General features: G+C 38.7%; 1 protein-coding gene across 3 annotated transcripts in view; it reads left to right on the plus strand.

The window, feature by feature from the left end:
- Positions 1 to 17,943, plus strand: part of zgc:112980 (uncharacterized protein LOC503706 homolog) — a 72,188-nt gene that overhangs the window by 20,480 nt on the left and 33,765 nt on the right. For 2 of the 3 annotated variants that reach the window (XM_043711293.1, XM_043711292.1), the window contains exons 3-9: positions 1,327 to 1,456; positions 3,418 to 3,511; positions 3,874 to 4,024; positions 5,709 to 5,880; positions 14,126 to 14,251; positions 15,985 to 16,050; positions 17,795 to 17,917. In XM_043711293.1, coding sequence (XP_043567228.1) covers positions 1,327 to 1,456; positions 3,418 to 3,511; positions 3,874 to 4,024; positions 5,709 to 5,880; positions 14,126 to 14,251; positions 15,985 to 16,050; positions 17,795 to 17,917 — 862 coding nt within the window. Of the gene's footprint in view, positions 1 to 1,326; positions 1,457 to 3,417; positions 3,512 to 3,873; positions 4,025 to 5,708; positions 5,881 to 14,125; positions 14,252 to 15,984; positions 16,051 to 17,794; positions 17,918 to 17,943 lie in introns of those variants that run through there. The other variant, XM_043711294.1, reaches the window with a different exon arrangement.

The following is a 17,943-nucleotide window of genomic DNA, read 5'->3' on the forward strand; positions in this document are numbered from 1 at the left end:
TTCTGACCCTTCATCTCATTCATTTAACCTTTTGCACACCACCTTGAATTCCAAATCACAGTTGCTGCAGCTTCAGTCATTGCATTGCTCATGATAAGACGAGTGGATATCAAGTACAAGATTTATGCAAGGCATTTATTCCATTGATGTTTTAGTCTTTTCTTGTAAAAGTTGTAGTAGTACATTCTATTAATTGTGCATTGTTGTGTATCTTCACCAATGCGAAGAGCAATAGTAGAGTTGTTCCTTTAGAAATATTTTCTAATGTTGTTCCTTACAGGAAACTAGTTATGGCCAGTTTCAGCAATAAGCTTTTGTTGTGGATGTATACAATACACAGTCTGATCAATAAACTAATAGGGTGCCAACAGAGCCAACAATATGTTCTTTTCATGCATAACAATAGTTGAGAAGAAGACATGCATTTTTGCCATCCAGTATTTAGCTGTATAAATATTTAGAATTTGAACTCAAACATATACTATATTATTGGCACAATGACTATGCTAATTTAAAAAGATCTGGAGATTTAGTTTTAATGTACCATTTTACTGCGGAAGTTGGTTTGAATAAACTTTGAATCAGCATCCCCCTGACATATTTATTGTGTATTTTGAGTCGAGCGTTTGAATGCCAGTATTTGAACTGAGTGATCCAGTTTTATCAGGAGATGTGGATTGTAGGTTTTCTCTTCCCACCTGTCATTCAGCTCCTCATCCTTTGGGAGAAGATCCTGGCTCTGACTGCACAAAGCAGCAAATAGACAATGTCTTAGATCCTGGACTGATGCCAGAAGCTGACCTAAGCTTACTGAGCCTCTTCACTCACTAAGTGCAGGCAATCTCCCTTGACTGAGGACTACTGACAACGTAGCAAGTGTTGAGTCAACAGTTAACAGTAAGGCAGCTCAGAAGCAATGTGAGTCTGGTATATGTCGCTGAGAGAAGAATGCAAGGAGGCCAGGCAATGCAGGACAGAGATGTTGTGAGCACCCGGGGGGATGAGTGAGTGAGCAGCATAACAGAAAACCAGAGACTTAGTTTCGTCCAGTCCACAAGTCCCTCAGTGTAGTATCCTTGCAGTGCCAGTGCAGAAGTGTACTGTTTTGGATCAGAGATGTACTTTGAGGGTTCTTCGATGCTGCCATATGTGGGATACAAATTTTATTGGAAATGTCCTTGGTTAATTTAGATATAGGTTAATGTGTATACCCTGTTATCAAAGGCATTTCATTATGGCCGTTGATCATTTAAGTCTAGCAAATAATTTAGTGAGTCTGAATAGTTGAGTTTGATTTTTTTAAGATTGTGTTCAATTTCTTTGCAGAAGTTGCTGATGCATCCAAAGAGAAAAGAACTGAAGTAATTGACGAAGAATGTGGGCTTGCCATTACATACAGTAAAAAGGGCAATGTGATGCCACATGCACGTTACGATTGTGTGGAGCAAGACTTTACGTATGTAGCAATGAGTGTTCATTGGTGTGAAAGCCTTTTAAAGTTTATATACTCTGATAGTTAATCATTTGTGAAGATTTGAATTGAACGGTGTTGTTTCAATAATTAAGACAGTGTTGTATCAGTAGGTTAACTGGTGCTGCAGATTGTTGATACTAATGCATGGTGTTTGTACGTTGTGAACTAAATGCATTTTGAGGAGTTGGTGCATTTTGTTTTGAGGCCAGAATTCGTGTATTTCTAATTTGAATCAGATTATTTCCATGAGATATTTGTCTGTAGTTTTTGGAATATCTAAAATTCACATGCTTTTGCAAAATTGGGAATCTTAAAACCCCCTAAACTTAAATACAACTGATTATAGGTCATTGACTATGATGATGCAATAACTTCTATTTGGTGATACTGCCTGACCTGCTGAATGTTTCCAGCATTTTTCAGTTTTTTATGTTCTGCAGCATTTTGCTTTCTGACTTACCATTTGTATCTATTTCCTGTTGAGTTTGTTGGTTGAGCCTAGAAGTTTCATTTTTTTTCTTTAATATCGTTTCTTCTTAAGCGGAGAAATTTTTAAGTGGAATACATGTTTAATGTGGGCAATTTGAAACCTATGAATTTAATAGAATAATTGATTAAAACTTTTGAATGGTCTGCAAGTCACTGATCGACATGGAGCACTGTCAAAAAGCAGTGATTTGTCTTGTTTTTGGTATCTCCTTTGTCTGTATTTAATGGAGAAAACGTTAAATCGCTGGTCGCCAACAATAATCTAATTAAATCTTGGGACAAGCTCAAAGCCAAGTTTCGGGTGCAAGAACGCATGCATAAATTTCAGTTCCTGCAATGATGGAAAATGTGTGTGTTTTTTAATATATTGATGAAAGAGAGACTAGGTCAGCATCATGCACTTTCATATTAAAGGTAAAATTACTCTTTCATCAGATTAAATGTCAAATGTACACCCTTTTTAAATACTGGCTTTTTTCCTATCTTACAAAAAATCCATTCTGTCTGTCAGATAACTAGCAGTTTTGAGTCACATTATTGTAATCTTACCTGCCTGCCTGCAGGGAAATGGGTGAGGTTTTTTGCTATAATCCCTGTGGAGACTGATAGCTTTTTAACAAAAAAAGAGATGTATTTTTCTGTGACCTACGCAAAGGATCCCACTATTTTGCCTTTAAAATTTTTACAGTTACAAAAAAACTAAAATCAACATTGACTAAATATTGCTTGGTAGGTTATTTATTTACTAAACTACAGTTAACTCCATAACATGACTATAATCCCCCCCCCCCCCCCTACCATTATACAATATTATACTTGGCAGCAATAGAGCTCCATAGTTTCAAGTCGAAACCATCTATCATTTCAGCAGGTTGTATTCTCCCTGTAACTTGACTGAACCTTCCAGTGTCCCTTTCAAGCAAATTCCTCCAATCATAATCAAGTGGACATGCAGCCGCAAGATCCACTTTGATTTTATTCATGAGATTCCGAAAGTTCCACATGCTCCAGTATTAATCATAATGAACAAAAATCAACACTCCCCAAGCATTTTGTACTCTCAGTTGCAGCTTCCTTGCAATTATGAAGCACACCTCACTACCCCCGCCCCCAATTACCTTTATAACTGGCACTGTAATATCATTCTTCTGCTCAAGCTCTGCACATCGGGTTCTGAAACATTCATCCATGCCTTCGTTATTATTACGATGCTACTTTACAGTGTTCTGCAGCAGCCCCTCCTCTTGCACCTTGAGTAAATTTTAATTTTCTCAAGAATTTGCTACTGAATCCTATTGCTGCTATTCTACACACAGACCTGTTCACTCATCTTCCTGTTCTCACTGTCCTAAAATGATAATTAGCCACTTTGCACATCTATTCTGCAAGTTCTCATTTGAGGAATGTGTGATAGACTGATCCTTCCTTAAAATAAACTGTCTTCTTCATTTTAGGCGCACAGAAAATGAGGTATCTGAGCCTGCGGGTAGCAATGCATATTTCTGTGAGCAGTGCTATTGTTACATCTGTGACAAGCCTGCCTCTGAGGTGGGTAAATATTTATAACTGCAATCTTCACAGAAATCGTACTGCCTCCTTTTTTATGGATTTAAAAGCCTAATAGTAAAAGGCATTTTGTCCTGAGAGAAAATAATTCAACATTTAACATCAAGGGCACTAGAGAAAATTGAAATTAAAATATTTTACCTATCTTGATGCGTACAATTTTTTTTATCTTCATGAAATCTGAGTGAAAATAAATGCTTTTAATTTTGACTGTGTCGAAGACCGATTAGAAAGCTGTGGCAGCATTTAAGTTGGATATCCCTGTGCAATGATGTCAGTATGCTTTTTCATTGATTTAGTGTTTTCTCCTATCTCCTTTTTTTTCCCCCTATCCTCTGCATTAGTGCCAGTACTGGAAACTTCCTTCAATTTGCCATTGCAATGCTCACAATAAAAGTATGTACTGGAAAGCACATCGCGATGTTGCACTAACCGGTGCACTCTCAATATTCAATTTCAACCTGGTTGATATTGATTCAGAGCTTCGACGTGGAGGTAAGCATAATTGCTTGGTGTGTTTACAGAGTTCATTAGCAACTTCAATATTCCAAGTGATCGTGCCTTGCTATGCAATTGGGTAGTGCAGCTTGTAATTTGCTTTAACAGCTATTATCTATTGTATCAAAATCCAACTCTAAGCATAATGAGTTCAGAATACTGATCCAAGCAGTTTAGTCTGTCCTGTTTTTAGAGAACAGCACTTTTCAAAGCTTGATGTCTATGTAACTTTGTAATTTCAGCTCTGAAAGCTAGAAAATTGACACTATGATACTATATTAAGCATACCATTTCATGTGTATTGGTTATGCTTTCATCCAGCTTCATCTGCATTGACAGTGATGTAAGATAGTCAGCAGTTAATTACACAAGAGCATTAGGATGAAGCAGCTGTAGTGTCATAAGCTGCTGAGGGTATGTAACGTTTATGAACATTAACAGAGCCAAGATTGAATTACTGCTTCAAATTGACTGCCTTTTAATCTTTTTGCAGTGTTGCATTTTTCTGTTCTTTTAAATATGTGATGAGTATGCCAGGTATGATGATAAGTGACATAATGAAAGAGTACAAATGAGAGTCCTACATATTACAGATTCAGCTCTAGGGAATTGCCAGAACTAAGTGGATAAATGTACTATCTAGTATACTATTCAACTATACAAACTAGGAAAGTTCAAATTATTTTTGCGCTATGGTGGGGTTAATTAAACGTAACTGGGATGTCATGAGAGTGTCTGAGTTTGACCTTCATACCCCTCACGATGGGGAAAGAACTAACAAGGACTTCCATTCGATTATTGCTATCCAGTGGCTCTCGCTGCTGAGTACATGTGTACAGGCATCATTATGGTGAATAAAGAAAATGAAACAGAGCTTGAAGGGTTCACAAAATCCATACCTTAGCATGAAGTACAACTTTTAGAAAAGAAAAGGAATACAATGCAGTCTGATGCAACTGTATTTTTATACAAAAATGACAAATGACAGTAAAAGTATCAGTATGAGGTACTTCCGAATTTGTGCCAGAGTATAGTGAAAGTGCCCTATAACTATTGAGTTAATTTACATTTATCAATCTTGCATGCCTATCTATCTTTGTTTCCTGTTATCCCCCACAAGCTGTCTCTTGTTCTGTCATGCATGCTGTCACTATAATACTGTGTTAAGCAGCAACGCAGCTTAGTAAACCTCCAGGGTTTGGTCAATGTTTTTACTCTATCCTACCAATACTGCTCCTTTAGCTACAGTGTTAATGAGTCATTCAGTTGTTTTGGGGGTCTTGCTGTGTGGAAAGTGCAAACAACACAAAACATTACTGCTTTGTTCTAGTGCAGTATGTTCTTTGCCAAATTTCTAAGAGATATAATGGAGTCTTATTGACCAGCTTTCAGCTCAGTTAATTGGCATTCTTTATGCTTGGAGTAACGGACAAAGTTATGGAAGTCCAGACATTAGCTCAAGACAACTGTTTATCATGGAGTGTCATTCAGTTTGTGTTCATCTAAGTTTTTTTAGGCAAATTGGAGAAGGGGATAATCCTGAATGTTTAAATCTTTAAGTCCTTTATCAATGTTCATGAATTAAATAATGACTTGGAATCAGAAATGACTTACAGTTTCTATTGTGGAGTTCTGAAGAAAACTATCTAAATTGAATGCATTCTCTTAATTGATTTTTCAGGTGCCTTATTGCAGAAGTTTTGGATGGAACTTGCTGTGGAATATAACAACTATTTAATGGGGATGATAACCACTCGGAATTGCCTGATTACATGTATCTGTGTTTGTCACAAACAAGTTCAAATGTTCTGTGAAATGTGCCATTTGAACCATGTTGAGATCCGACTGTACAGGTAGGACACTGACATGCCTGATATTTGTCAACTTTATTGTCTTTTTTCAAATGCCTTTTGGGGTAGAAAAACTCTAATCAAATTTGAGGCTGAGCATATTATCCAGTCATACATCTAAGCACTGAAGTAGCATTGTAATGTTGGATGACTGTGGCTTCGTCGACTCTAGGCTGGTAAATTATGTTATGGCCCTATTTGCCACTTCCATATGGTATTCCACTCCATATCTGCCTGCATCGTTTTTTGTCCGGCTGATTCTTTCCTTTTCTTGCAATGTTTTTCCCTGCTTTCTGGGATGAAACTTGCAGCACAGTCATGGAACAAGCTATGGTTGGAAATTGACAGCTCCTCCTGAATTAAAATTTACGTTTGGTGATTTATGTACAATAAATCCACTATTTGGTTTAGAAACATGTCTCATCTAATGCTCCCTCCAAGCCTTATGACGACACGGATGTCTAGAGTTTGCCTTGCAGGTCAAACAGGCTGCACATGAGAGACTTTCCCTTTTAAGATGTACAGATGTGTAGCAATTGTTTAGAGATCACATAATGCAAGAAATGGGCTGCTCATAGCATTGGAAATTAGAGGTCTGGGGTTTGCACTTGGGGCACTCAATTATAGAGGTCTGCTCTCACTGGAATACTGACTGGGCACATTTCTTTAAAGACTGTAGCTTGTATCCAGTATACATAATAAGAATGTGGTATGATCTGTGGAAAGTTTGTGGCAATCTAGTAAACTGATGTGTCCTCATTTAACACATTCCTGAAAATTGCAACTTTATTGAAAAGACTTTTCAATAGTATGAATTGTTATAGAAATTGAGTTAGAGTCAATAGGCTAAAGCAGAAATTGCTGGAGACACTCTGCAGGTCCAGCAACATATGTGGGAAGAAAGCGGAGTTAATGTTTTGAGTCTGGTGACTTCTGTTCTGAGTTTCTCCAGCAGTTTCTCAGTTTTTGCCTCAAATCTCCAGCATCCACAGTTCTTTGTTTTACCTTACAGTCCATAGATCCATCCTTAGCAAAAAGCAATTAAAAGATACCTATAGACTTTGTTTCAATACAACACTTTAAATGTCTCAATTCTTATATTGTTAAAATTAAATAAATTTTAAGATATCTGTATAAAAGATGAATGTGACATTTTATGGGAATTGCCTCTGATAGTAGACCCTCCAATGGCCAGTGCCTGGGGTTTGCACTTGGGGCACTCAATTATTTCTGGCCACATGGTGGCTAGCGGTGCCCTTTTGGAGGAGCTACAGCAGCTTTCTTTTCTTGCTGCATTCTGCCTCTTCCAGAATTTGTACCGCCCTCTGCTCCTCCTGGCCAACTGCAGATCCAGATGAGGTTTACTGCCTCCTCTGTGTTGTCCCATCAACTACGGGAATGCAGTCTGCCACAAGACCCCTACCATTCTGAGGCTGGACTGCTGAACTGGTGTGGTCATCCTCCCTTGCACTAGTGGTGGAGGTGGGGCAGAGAGTTGTTTACTGCAGTAAACAACATTTTTAGCAAATCTTGCAACTCACAATGAGGTTTCATGTCCTAATCGCTTAACCCGAGATTAAAGTGAAACAATTCTAACCTGGGCCACTTCAAACTTCCCAAAAGTAGAAAGGGTGGGCTCAGGTAGCAAAGGATATGACTACCAAGTTGTGTGTATGTGAGATCACAAATTGGTTTGTACAGGGCAAGAGCTCATTTATGGGAGTTGTCTTTGATGCTGAATACAAGGCTGTATGCCCTATTTCATTATCTAATCCTAGAATTAGTAAATTATGAAAAGACTATTAGGCTGTTAGAATGAGTAGCTCATTCATTTTTAAGGATATAAGAAATGTAAGTCTCCATAAGTCTGCTCTCTCAGGCAAGATCAAGTGTTCAAGCTCACATTCTAATTTGATTTCTACATGTAAATACTGGAGTTTATATTTTTGAGTAAAAAGATTGGTTGCATGTTTCCCTGAAATTAGGTGTTCCAGCAGCAATGTTTCCAAAATCTTGAATAATACAGCACAAAAGGAGTCCATTTAGTCCAGTCTGCCCTCACTCTCTCAAAGAATAACCCAGGTCATCCCTGGCTCTCTTTCCATTACCCTGCAGTGTTTTGTTTATTCCGGTATGCATTGGAACACCACAACCTGCAACTTCTCCTTCAAACCCCACACAGTTCTGACTTGGAAATATGTTGTCGATCTTTCAGTGTCGCTGGGTCAAAATCTCTGTTGCCATTGTGGTTCTACCTATAGTACATGGACCGCAGTGGTCCAGGGAGGCAGCTCAACTAGGAATGGGCAATACACTCTGGCCAGCCAGTGGCACCCAGGTCCTGAGTGAATGAATCTTTTTAATAAAAAACAATTCCAGTTTCAATTTTGTGTCCACCCAGTTAGTCAGTGACTGAGTCACTCATCATGTGAAAAATAATTTTTCCCATTTCACTGATTAGTTGCCATTTCCCATAAATCTGTGCTTTCTAGTCAGTTACAGACCCTTCAGTTTCTCTTTATTAGCTCTACCTTATGCTAGCCTCCCCAATCCATCCATATAATATTTTTATCCCTGGAAGCATTCTAGTTAATTTCATCTGTGCTTTCTTCAAGGCTTCTACGTTCTTCTCTGGGTGATGACCAAAATTTTTCCCAATTGTTTGCAAAGGACTTGGAAGCAAAAAGTTTGGAACTGGCAGACTGTGTGAAACAGTGCTACCCTGATGGTATAGGAGAATGAAATAGCAGTGAAGTTAATACAATGCAAAATGCTACCTGACCACCTAATAAACTGAAGACAAAGAACCCTTTGGTCTGGGTTTAGTGTAAATAATCACTTTTTAGCAGAAACTGAATCTTTTGAGGTTTGCATGAGTAGTTCTTCTGTAGGTTCAGCTGATTATGGAGGTGAGTAGCTTATCCATTCAACCCACAAAGTCCCAGGTTTGATCTCCAGACTGACGTTAGCATTGGGAGTGAAAAGTTAGCTTCGGTGCCCCAAGTAAAAGAGAGAACAAAAATGATTGTTACCTGCTCCTTGTTTACTAAACACTGACCTCTACTGGTGATCCTGGGTTGATGGGTTGAACAATCAAAAACAGAAGCAGATGCTGGAGATCTGAAAATAAAAAAAAATGCAGAAAGTGTTGGAGAAACTTTCTGGGTCTAGCAGCCTCTGTTGGAAGTTCGTTAATTGAGTCCAGTATAACATTTGAATCGCATTGATCCTGAAGCAGAGTTGTGTTGGTCTCTTTTCTTTCCACTGTCTGCAGTGAGAGATATGAGTTGAAACTTTATTGCTGGAACAGCACAGCAGGTCAGTTCTTTCCACTGTCTGCAGTGAGAGATATGAGACTTGCTGAGTTTCTCCAGCAAATCCTTTCAGTTTTTGACTCGTTAAGATCTGATGGCTGATTATTCATATTCAGCACTCTGCCATTTACTCTTCTTTCCTGCCTGCCCCCACCAATAACTCCTGTCAATCAAAATTTGGCAAACTCAGCTTGGATATATTTAAGGACCCAGCCTCCACATCTTACTGTGGAAGTGAATTTTTCAGTCATTTGACCTTGAGAGAATTACATTTTTCCTTATCTACTTAAATCTGAGGTGCCTTCTTTTAAGTTGTACCCTATCTCTGGACTCACTCAGGTGAGGAAATATCACTGTCAAACTCTTGTGGAATCTATGTTTCAATAAGATTACCTCTTATTCCTCTAAACGCTCAACCTTTTTGGCCTATCCACCTAAACCAATAACATAATCTCAGAAATCATGGAGTCACAGAGATGTACAGCACAGAAATAGCACCATTCAGTTCAACTCGTCCATGACAACCAGATATCCTAAATTAATCTAATCCCATTTGCCAGCACTTGGCCCCTTTTTCCCTCTGAACCCTTCCTATTCATATACATGTCCAGATGCCTTTTTAAATGTTGTAATTGTACCAGCCTCCAGCACTTCCTCTGGCAGCTCATTCCATACACGCATCATTCTGCATGAAAAACTTGCCCCGTAGGTCCCTTTTTTAAATCTTTCCCTTCTCACCCTAAACCTATGCTGTCCAGTTCTGGACTCCCCCCTCTTTCCCCCCAGGAAAAAGACCATGTCTATTTACCCTATTCATGCCCATCATGATTTAAAAACCTATATAAGGTCACCCCTCATCCTCTGCTCCAGGGAAAGTAGCCCCAGGCCTATTCAGCCTCTCCCTTTAGCTCAAATCGTCCAATCCTGGCAATATCCTTGCAAGTCTATTCTGAACCCTTTCAGATTTCACAACATCCTTCCAGATATTGGAGGGAGACCTGAATTGCACACAATGGTTAGGCCACTTCTGGAACAATGTCCTGTACAGCTGCAGCATGACCTCCAAACTCCTATACTCAGTGCTCTGACCAGTAAAGGAAAACATACCAAACACGACCTTCGTTATCTTATCTATTTGTGACTCCACTTTCAAGTAACTATGAACCTGCATTCCAAGGTCTGTTTATTCAGTAACACTCCCCAGGACCTTACCATTAAGTGTATAAATCATGCCCTGATTTGTCTGTCCAAAATGTAGCATCTCACATTTAGCTAAATTAAACTCCCATTTCCCACTCCTCTGCCCACTGGGGCCAAGATATATGGAAAATACAAGATTTTTTTTTGTCAAATATAATGCGTCAACTTTTACATGAGATCACCTTTTACATGAGTATATACGGTATCTCTCCCATCTCCTGCGATTCCACACAAAGGCTGCCTTGCTGATCTTTGAGGGGCCCTATTCTCTCCCTAGGTACCCTTTTGTCCTTTTAATGTATTTATAGAATCCCTTTGGAATCTCCTGAACCCTATTTGCCAAAGCCATCTCTCATTCCCTTTTTTGCCCTCCTGATTGATCAAAATCTTGTTGTAATCTGAGGTAACTTTCTTCGCTGTCAGCTACATCTCCAATTTTGGCGTCATCTGCAAACTTACTAACTATACCTCTGATGTTCATGTCCAATTGTTTTAAAAAATGATGAAAAGCAATGGAACCAGGGCTGATCCTTGTCGCACACCACTGATCACAGGCCTCCCAGTCTGAAAAGCAACCCTCCACCACCAACCTCTGTTTTCTCCCTTCAAGTCAGTTCTGTATCCAAATGGTTAATTCTCCCTGTATCGCTTGTGATCTAATCTTGCTAACCGGTCTCCCATGAGGAACCTTGTTGAACGCCCTAATGAAGCCCATATTAGATAACGTCCACTGCTTTCCTTTCATCAATCCTCTTTGTTACTTCAAAAAACTCAATCAAGTCTGCGAGACATGATTTCCCATGCACAAAGCCATGTTGACTATCTCTAATCTGTCCTTGTTTTTCCAAATATGTGTACATCCTGTCCCTCAGGATTCCCTCCAAATACTTGCCCATTACCGATGTCAGGCTCACCGGTCTGTAGTTCTCTGGCTTTTCCTTACCACCTTTCTTAAATAGTGGCACAACGTTAGCCAACCTCCAGTCTTCTAGCAACTCGCCTGTGACTATCGATGATACAAATATCTCAGCAAGCGGCCCAGCAATCACTTCCCTAGCTTCCCTCAGAGTTCCAGGGTACACTTGATCAGGTCCTAGGGATTTATCCACTTTTCTGTGTTTCAAGATATCCAGCACCACCACCTCTGTAGTATGGACATTTTGCAAGATGTCACCACGTCCTATATCTTCCTTGGCCGCCTTCACAGTAAACACTGATGCTCAATACTCGTTTAGTACTGCATATATTCGTGTAAAAGTCAAATGTTTTAGATTATTTTTAAAGGTCCACTATTACATGGGAACTAGTTGTGAGGGGCTGAAATTCATGCTGCGGTTCAAAATACCGTATTATTAGCAGAAGTCTGTTTGATCGCTCAAGTAATCCTGGGTAAAGAAGAAAAACACAATGAATTATGGTGAAGGTAATTACCAGATAAAAGCAAGAGAAACAAGAATGAATTACTGGTAGGAGATTTTATTTATACATACTGGTATGAAAATTTAACATGATCATTGAAATCCTGCAAAATCCCACTTTTCAACATCATGGCCTGGTATAATGGCATACTTAAAATTAAACATCTATTAAATTCTGAATGTGTAAGCATCGTGAACATTCCTGCCAAAGTCTTCCATTTCCCTTCCATTCACACTCATATGTAATGAACTTTAACAAATTTGACAAAGAATTAAAGATTATATGTAGCTAATATATCTCATTTTTATTCGGCTATAATGGCACAATTAGTGATTAACTTTTTAACGATATTAACTTTTGGATTTATGGTGAACCATGTGTGATAAGTACCAATAGACTTAGTACTGGTCTGAATGAATCAATCAATTAATCAGTCAAAACATGCTGTAGTAAATGAGGTGGGCTAAGTAGAGTGATGGATGGATGGATGGATGAATGAATGAATGAGTAGAGACGCAATATAGTAAATAAAGAGCGACGAGTAGAGTTACCGGTATGAATGAAAGAATGTGATTTTGTTTAAGTGGGTTAATGACAACATGCAGTTTCCTTTTGTAAGAGGTTTATAATGTGATATTGTAGGGTCAACTTTTATGGGAGATAGATGGAAAATACAAGATTTTTTGGCCAAAAGTAATGTGTCAACTTTTATATCGACTTTTGCTCGAGTACATACTTGAGTATATACAGTATCTCCCCCATCTTTTGCGGTTCCACACAAAGTCTGCCTTGCTGATCTTTGAGGGGCCCTATTTTCTCCCTAGTGACCCTTTTGTCCTTTAACGTATTTATAGAATCCTTTTGGAATCTCCTGAACCCTATTTGTCAAAGCCATTTCATGTCCCCTTTTTTGCCCTCCTAATTTCCCTCTTAAGTATACACCTACTGCTTTTATACTCCTTTAAGGATTCACTTGATCGCTGCTGTCTATATCTGATGTCCTTTAACGTATTTATAGAATCCTTTTGGAATCTCCTGAACCCTATTTGTCAAAGCCATTTCATGTCCCCTTTTTTTGCCCTCATAATTTCCCTCTTAAGTATACACCTACTGCTTTTATACTCCTATAAGGATTCACTTGATCGCTGCTGTCTATATCTGACATATGCTTCCTTCTTTTTCTTGACTAAAATCTCAATTTCTCTCGTCATCTGAAATTCCCAACACCTACCAGCCTTGCCTTTTCACCCTACATACTGCCTCTAGATTTTCATGATCCCATTTGAAGGCTTCCCATTTTCTAGCCATCCCTTTTCTAGCCATTCCCTTTGTGTGAAGCCATGGATGCTGTTTCACCTATTTGGGTGTTAGTGTCCTGACCCAGTTGGAGCAAGAAAGCTACATGGCCAAGATCCTGGAAGCTATTCCTGTCTTTTCGAATTTAACCTTGTGCGAGCAGCATTCGCTGCTAGGTGCTGTCTCCTTTTTATATTGAAGAAACCAGACTCAGACTGAGACTGCTTTATGGAATACTTCTGCTCTGTCTATAGGATGGACCTTGACCACCCAGTTGCTTGTTATTTCAATAAACACTTTTGCTGTAATGGTAACATTTTTGTCCTGGGCCTGCTATAATGTTCCATCAAAGTGCAACGCAATCTCAGGAAGCAACATCTCCTTTTCTGCTTTGGTGCTTATAGCCTCTGTTTAAAAACTGACTTCCCCAACTTTAGAAATTGACTGCATTCTCTCTGTTCTCCTTTTCTTTCTAGTAGAGGGGACCCATTGACTCTCTTTCACATCTTACTTTATATCTACTTTACATTTTTGTTTCAATTTCCACCACTTAAAAACCTCTTTGTCTTTTGAGTTGAGCCTCCAACCTTTCTGCGGCTCCTCTTGCTCCTCCTCTGCCACTGTCAAAACTTTTTTTAATCATTAAAATTGTCATGCCAGACTTTAAGTGTTAACTCTGTTTCTCTCTCCACAGATGCTGCCAGTCCTGCTAAATTTCTCCTGCATTTCCTGTTTGTTTCAAATATTCAGCATCTGCAGTATTTTAATTTTATTCAAGTATTAGTCTTGCATCTGATGCCCACATCACATGAAAAAGTTTAAAAATATCATTAGTGGTTTTCTTGATAACCATACTGTGATTGTGTTGAGCAAATTATGTTGTAAATATAGAATCTAGCTCTTACTAAGCCTGTTCTTTCCAAAGTACATGATATTCTATGAACTGGCATGATCTTTTACAGGGAGTTGTCACTTGAATAGTTTGACTATTTTCTAATGTTACTCCTTTCTCCCCACAGTTACACTACAGTGTTTAATGTTGTGAACAACTTTCTGAATCAAGCAGAAAATGAAAAGCCAAAAGCAGCTGCCATTATGATGATTGGAGTGGCGAAGGAAATTCTCCTCCATAAACAGCCTCCACAGTTGGTTCACTTTTTTTGTTTGCTTTTTGAAAATTTGAACATGATCACCCTGGTAAAGTGGTTCATTAATACTTTTTGTGAGCCAGAAGGCCTTGGTTTTGATTCTTGTTCCAGGTTTTATTCGAAGATCCCAATCAAGAGTTAATCTTTACTGTTATCCTTAGTTCCTCTGGCATGGGGGAGAAAGAGCAGAGCTCTGACTGTTCTTTACTGTGCCACTGCTCCTGCTGAAACGTACAGATATACACATCTGAAAAGCATGAGTTCATGCTTGCTATTGTAAAGGATATTACAGGTATGTCCTATTGCCTGAGCTCATGTCTGAAGAATGCCATTTTGAAGGAAGCACCAAAAGGTTGTTGGTGCCATTGGAAGTGTGCCCGAGCCAGTGCCCAGAAGTTTTGTGCGGATGTAGTTAAGCCCCACTCTGAACCTCCTCCCACCCACTAGAGATTTTTAAGTTGTTTTGAATTTACCCGTCTTCTAGTAGCCGATTAACTCACGTCAGCAAAAAACCTTGGAATCTTTGGTAGAGAACATTAGGGTCTTCAATCAATCCAAGATAAGACACCTAGTCTTAATGTCAGTGAGCTGTCTGAATCATCCTCCTTTGCCAATACTCTGCTGCACGCTAACATTCTTCAATAGACTGGAGCTCTTTACTGTGTCCATCTGCACGTGCCACAGAAGGTAACCTGTAACCATATTATCCCAACAAAGTATATAAACCTTGCCTTGGGATGGTCCTTTTATTAACAAGAAACTTTTTATCATATAAATTGTTGCTTTTACATAACCCTCAAATTCCATTTGCTCCAGCTCTTTCAGCCCACTCTCCTTGAAAAACTGACTTCATTCTAGGACTTTGAGTGTTGTTCAGTCCACTCTTAGTGAAAGACTTATCTCACACCCCACTAGTTACTGGCTCCTCAAATTTACATAACCATTTCAAGCACAGTTAACTCTGATTTAATATATCCTTCACCAGTTTCCTCTTTGTCCATGAGGTCCTTTCAGACCATACTAAATGATAGCAGATAAAGGTTGAGAGTGAGGGAATGTGACTTGCCCACTGCATGTATTTTACTGTTTTTCCTCTACTTTGTCTACTATTCTACTGCATTATTCCCCAATTGCAGGAAAAGGATGTATCAAGTTGGATAATTCTCCCATCCATCCCCTTAACTCTGTTTCTAGAAAGTGTACAGTTGAATTTTTGTTCCTTCTCCAATTTATAAAACCAAAAAGTTTTCCAAATCTAAATTGCAGCAAACAACTTTGAGGTTCCAGATTGTGAGCTATGAATAATAATTCAAGAGCTGGTGCAGAGGCCAAAGGAATTTCTTTTGTTTGAAGCATAGAGACGAGGTGATGTGCTCACGTTTGTATCAAACTAATCAGGGCAGTATAATTTTAACTTGCAAACGTGTGTTCATTAAGTTACCAGCAGCAGCGAATATATTTCCAAACCCATCTTTAGGCTGGTTATTAGATTCTTCCTGATGCTAGTTGCTGAATAATTTCCTTTCATCTTTTGGTTGTCCCAAAGCTAAACAGCCAGATATACTGTAACTGGTTGTAGGACCCCATTCATTCAATAAGTCACATCAGGACGAGGTCACTTAAGACATTCCTATCCAGCAAAATCTATAAAGAATAGTTGCTTGATCTGTCTTGTCATTTTATAATACAGAAGATTTTTGCCCATTTCATTTCCTGTGGTGTTGTAACAGGGAAACGTTCAACAAGGATGACCAGACATCGTCTCCACGGCAGGCAGTTCCAATTTTTATGCGCAGGTAAGGTGTGCCTTGATTTTATTTTAAAATGCTGATCTTGGATGTTGTTACACTTTTAAGATGGATTCCCTTGGAATTGAGGCTTCTGGCAAAATATATCCTCAATTGAACATATTTTAGTTTGGGTACTGACTGGCTTTGCATTTCAGTTTTTTAGATGTGCTTTTTTTCCCCTCCTTGCTATTCAATGTATGGAATAACATGGACTAAATGGTTTCAATATGTAAGCTCTCTGCATTTCAAGGTCGCGGTTAATCCACAGGGGTGCTTCAGAACCTTTTGTAATTTTCACCTGACTCATTTTCTGTCCTGTTTATGACATCAGTTGAAGCTTGCTTACTTGTAGCTGCTGGTTTGAGAAAATGCACTTCAAGAAATGAAGATTTTATAGGTGCAAAATATATTCAGGTGGTTGTTAACTTCTTTGAGTTTGCTCCACTCTATCATGTAACAAATCCAAAGGTGCCAATTCTCATGAGATATATGCCTTAGCCACTGAATTTACTGCCTGAATTTATGTACTGAATCCTGACTTAATGATTTGCACATTTAACACCAAGTGGAAAAGCAGCCTGAATGATTAGGTTGTGCACTTTGACACATTTTATGATTATTGATCATGGTTGTTGCACACTTATTTACAGCTGTTGTGGACGAATCACTCAACATTCTGTAAAAATTACTAGGAGATGTAGAAAATCCCTCAAGAAGTCAAACTTTAATTTGCAAAGAAAGGCTGTGGCAATCAGCTAATGGCTTCCTGATTGTCCACCAATCCTTTGTCTCTGCAGTTTATACAGTTGTCGCTCCCACGCTTATCGGATAACATTAGCATAACTAATCACACTGGCTTGCTTTGTCTTTTATCGTCTGCCACACTGGTTCCCGACATTACACTTAACATATCACATTACCCCACCATCATCTTCAGCATTAGCTCATCTACCAGTGATTCAACTAGCTTATCACAACGCACTACCATTATCTGTTCCTGGAGCCCTATAATGTGATCCCGGGCATTACAACACTAAGTTAACTACGTAACCTCCATACAGCTAGTAGAATTTTATAGTACCAATGGAGGCCATTTTGTCATGTTGGCTCTTTGAGAAAGGCATCTAATTCCACTCTCTGCTGCCTCTTCATTACCTGAAAGCTTTTGTTTTCCAAATGTGTGTTCCTTTTCCCTTTTTGAAATATTACACTCAAATGTGCTTCCATCACTCTTTCAGGCAGCTGATGCCAGATCACAGCAACTCACTGCTTAAAAAGAAAGCTTTCCCTCTGGATCTATTGCTAATTTTGTTGAGTTCTTGCCTTTGGTTATTGGACCTCTTACCTGTAAAACCATTCAACTTTGTTCACTCTTTTTCGAACCCCATGTCATTTTTGAGCACCTATTTTAAATTTACTTCCAATCGTTTGTCTATGGAAGACGATCCCAATTGTCTAGCAGCTCTCTTCCAGTGATGCCAACAACAATGATTTGATGCATCTGCCTTCTGTTTCTACTATAGAGGACTAAATAGTACCTGCTTTAGAATACGAAATTCAGACATAAAACCAAAAGGAGTTTAATGTCTCTCAAAGTTGGAAATCAGGATAGTAAAGGAAGAATAAAATTTCCGAACAAGAAATCTGAATCAAACTCTCCATATTTACACTTATTGCACTAGTTTATCATTGTTCTTCAGGAATGTTGGCGGATTATCTTGCTTAATATGGACTTATTTTTGTTTTACAGAATCACCAATGCATTGCAGAGAATGTTGGTATTGAGTGATTTCCCTCCTTATCTATTTAACAAGTTGAAGGCCTTTTATAAAACCCTTCCACTTCCTTCTTACTGCTATGCATTTACTAATTGGTGAGTTTTTTTACGCAATATGAAAT

The sequence above is a fragment of the Chiloscyllium plagiosum genome, chromosome 21 (genome assembly GCF_004010195.1).
Source record: "Chiloscyllium plagiosum isolate BGI_BamShark_2017 chromosome 21, ASM401019v2, whole genome shotgun sequence".
In the NCBI taxonomy this organism is placed as follows: Eukaryota; Metazoa; Chordata; class Chondrichthyes; order Orectolobiformes; family Hemiscylliidae; genus Chiloscyllium; species Chiloscyllium plagiosum.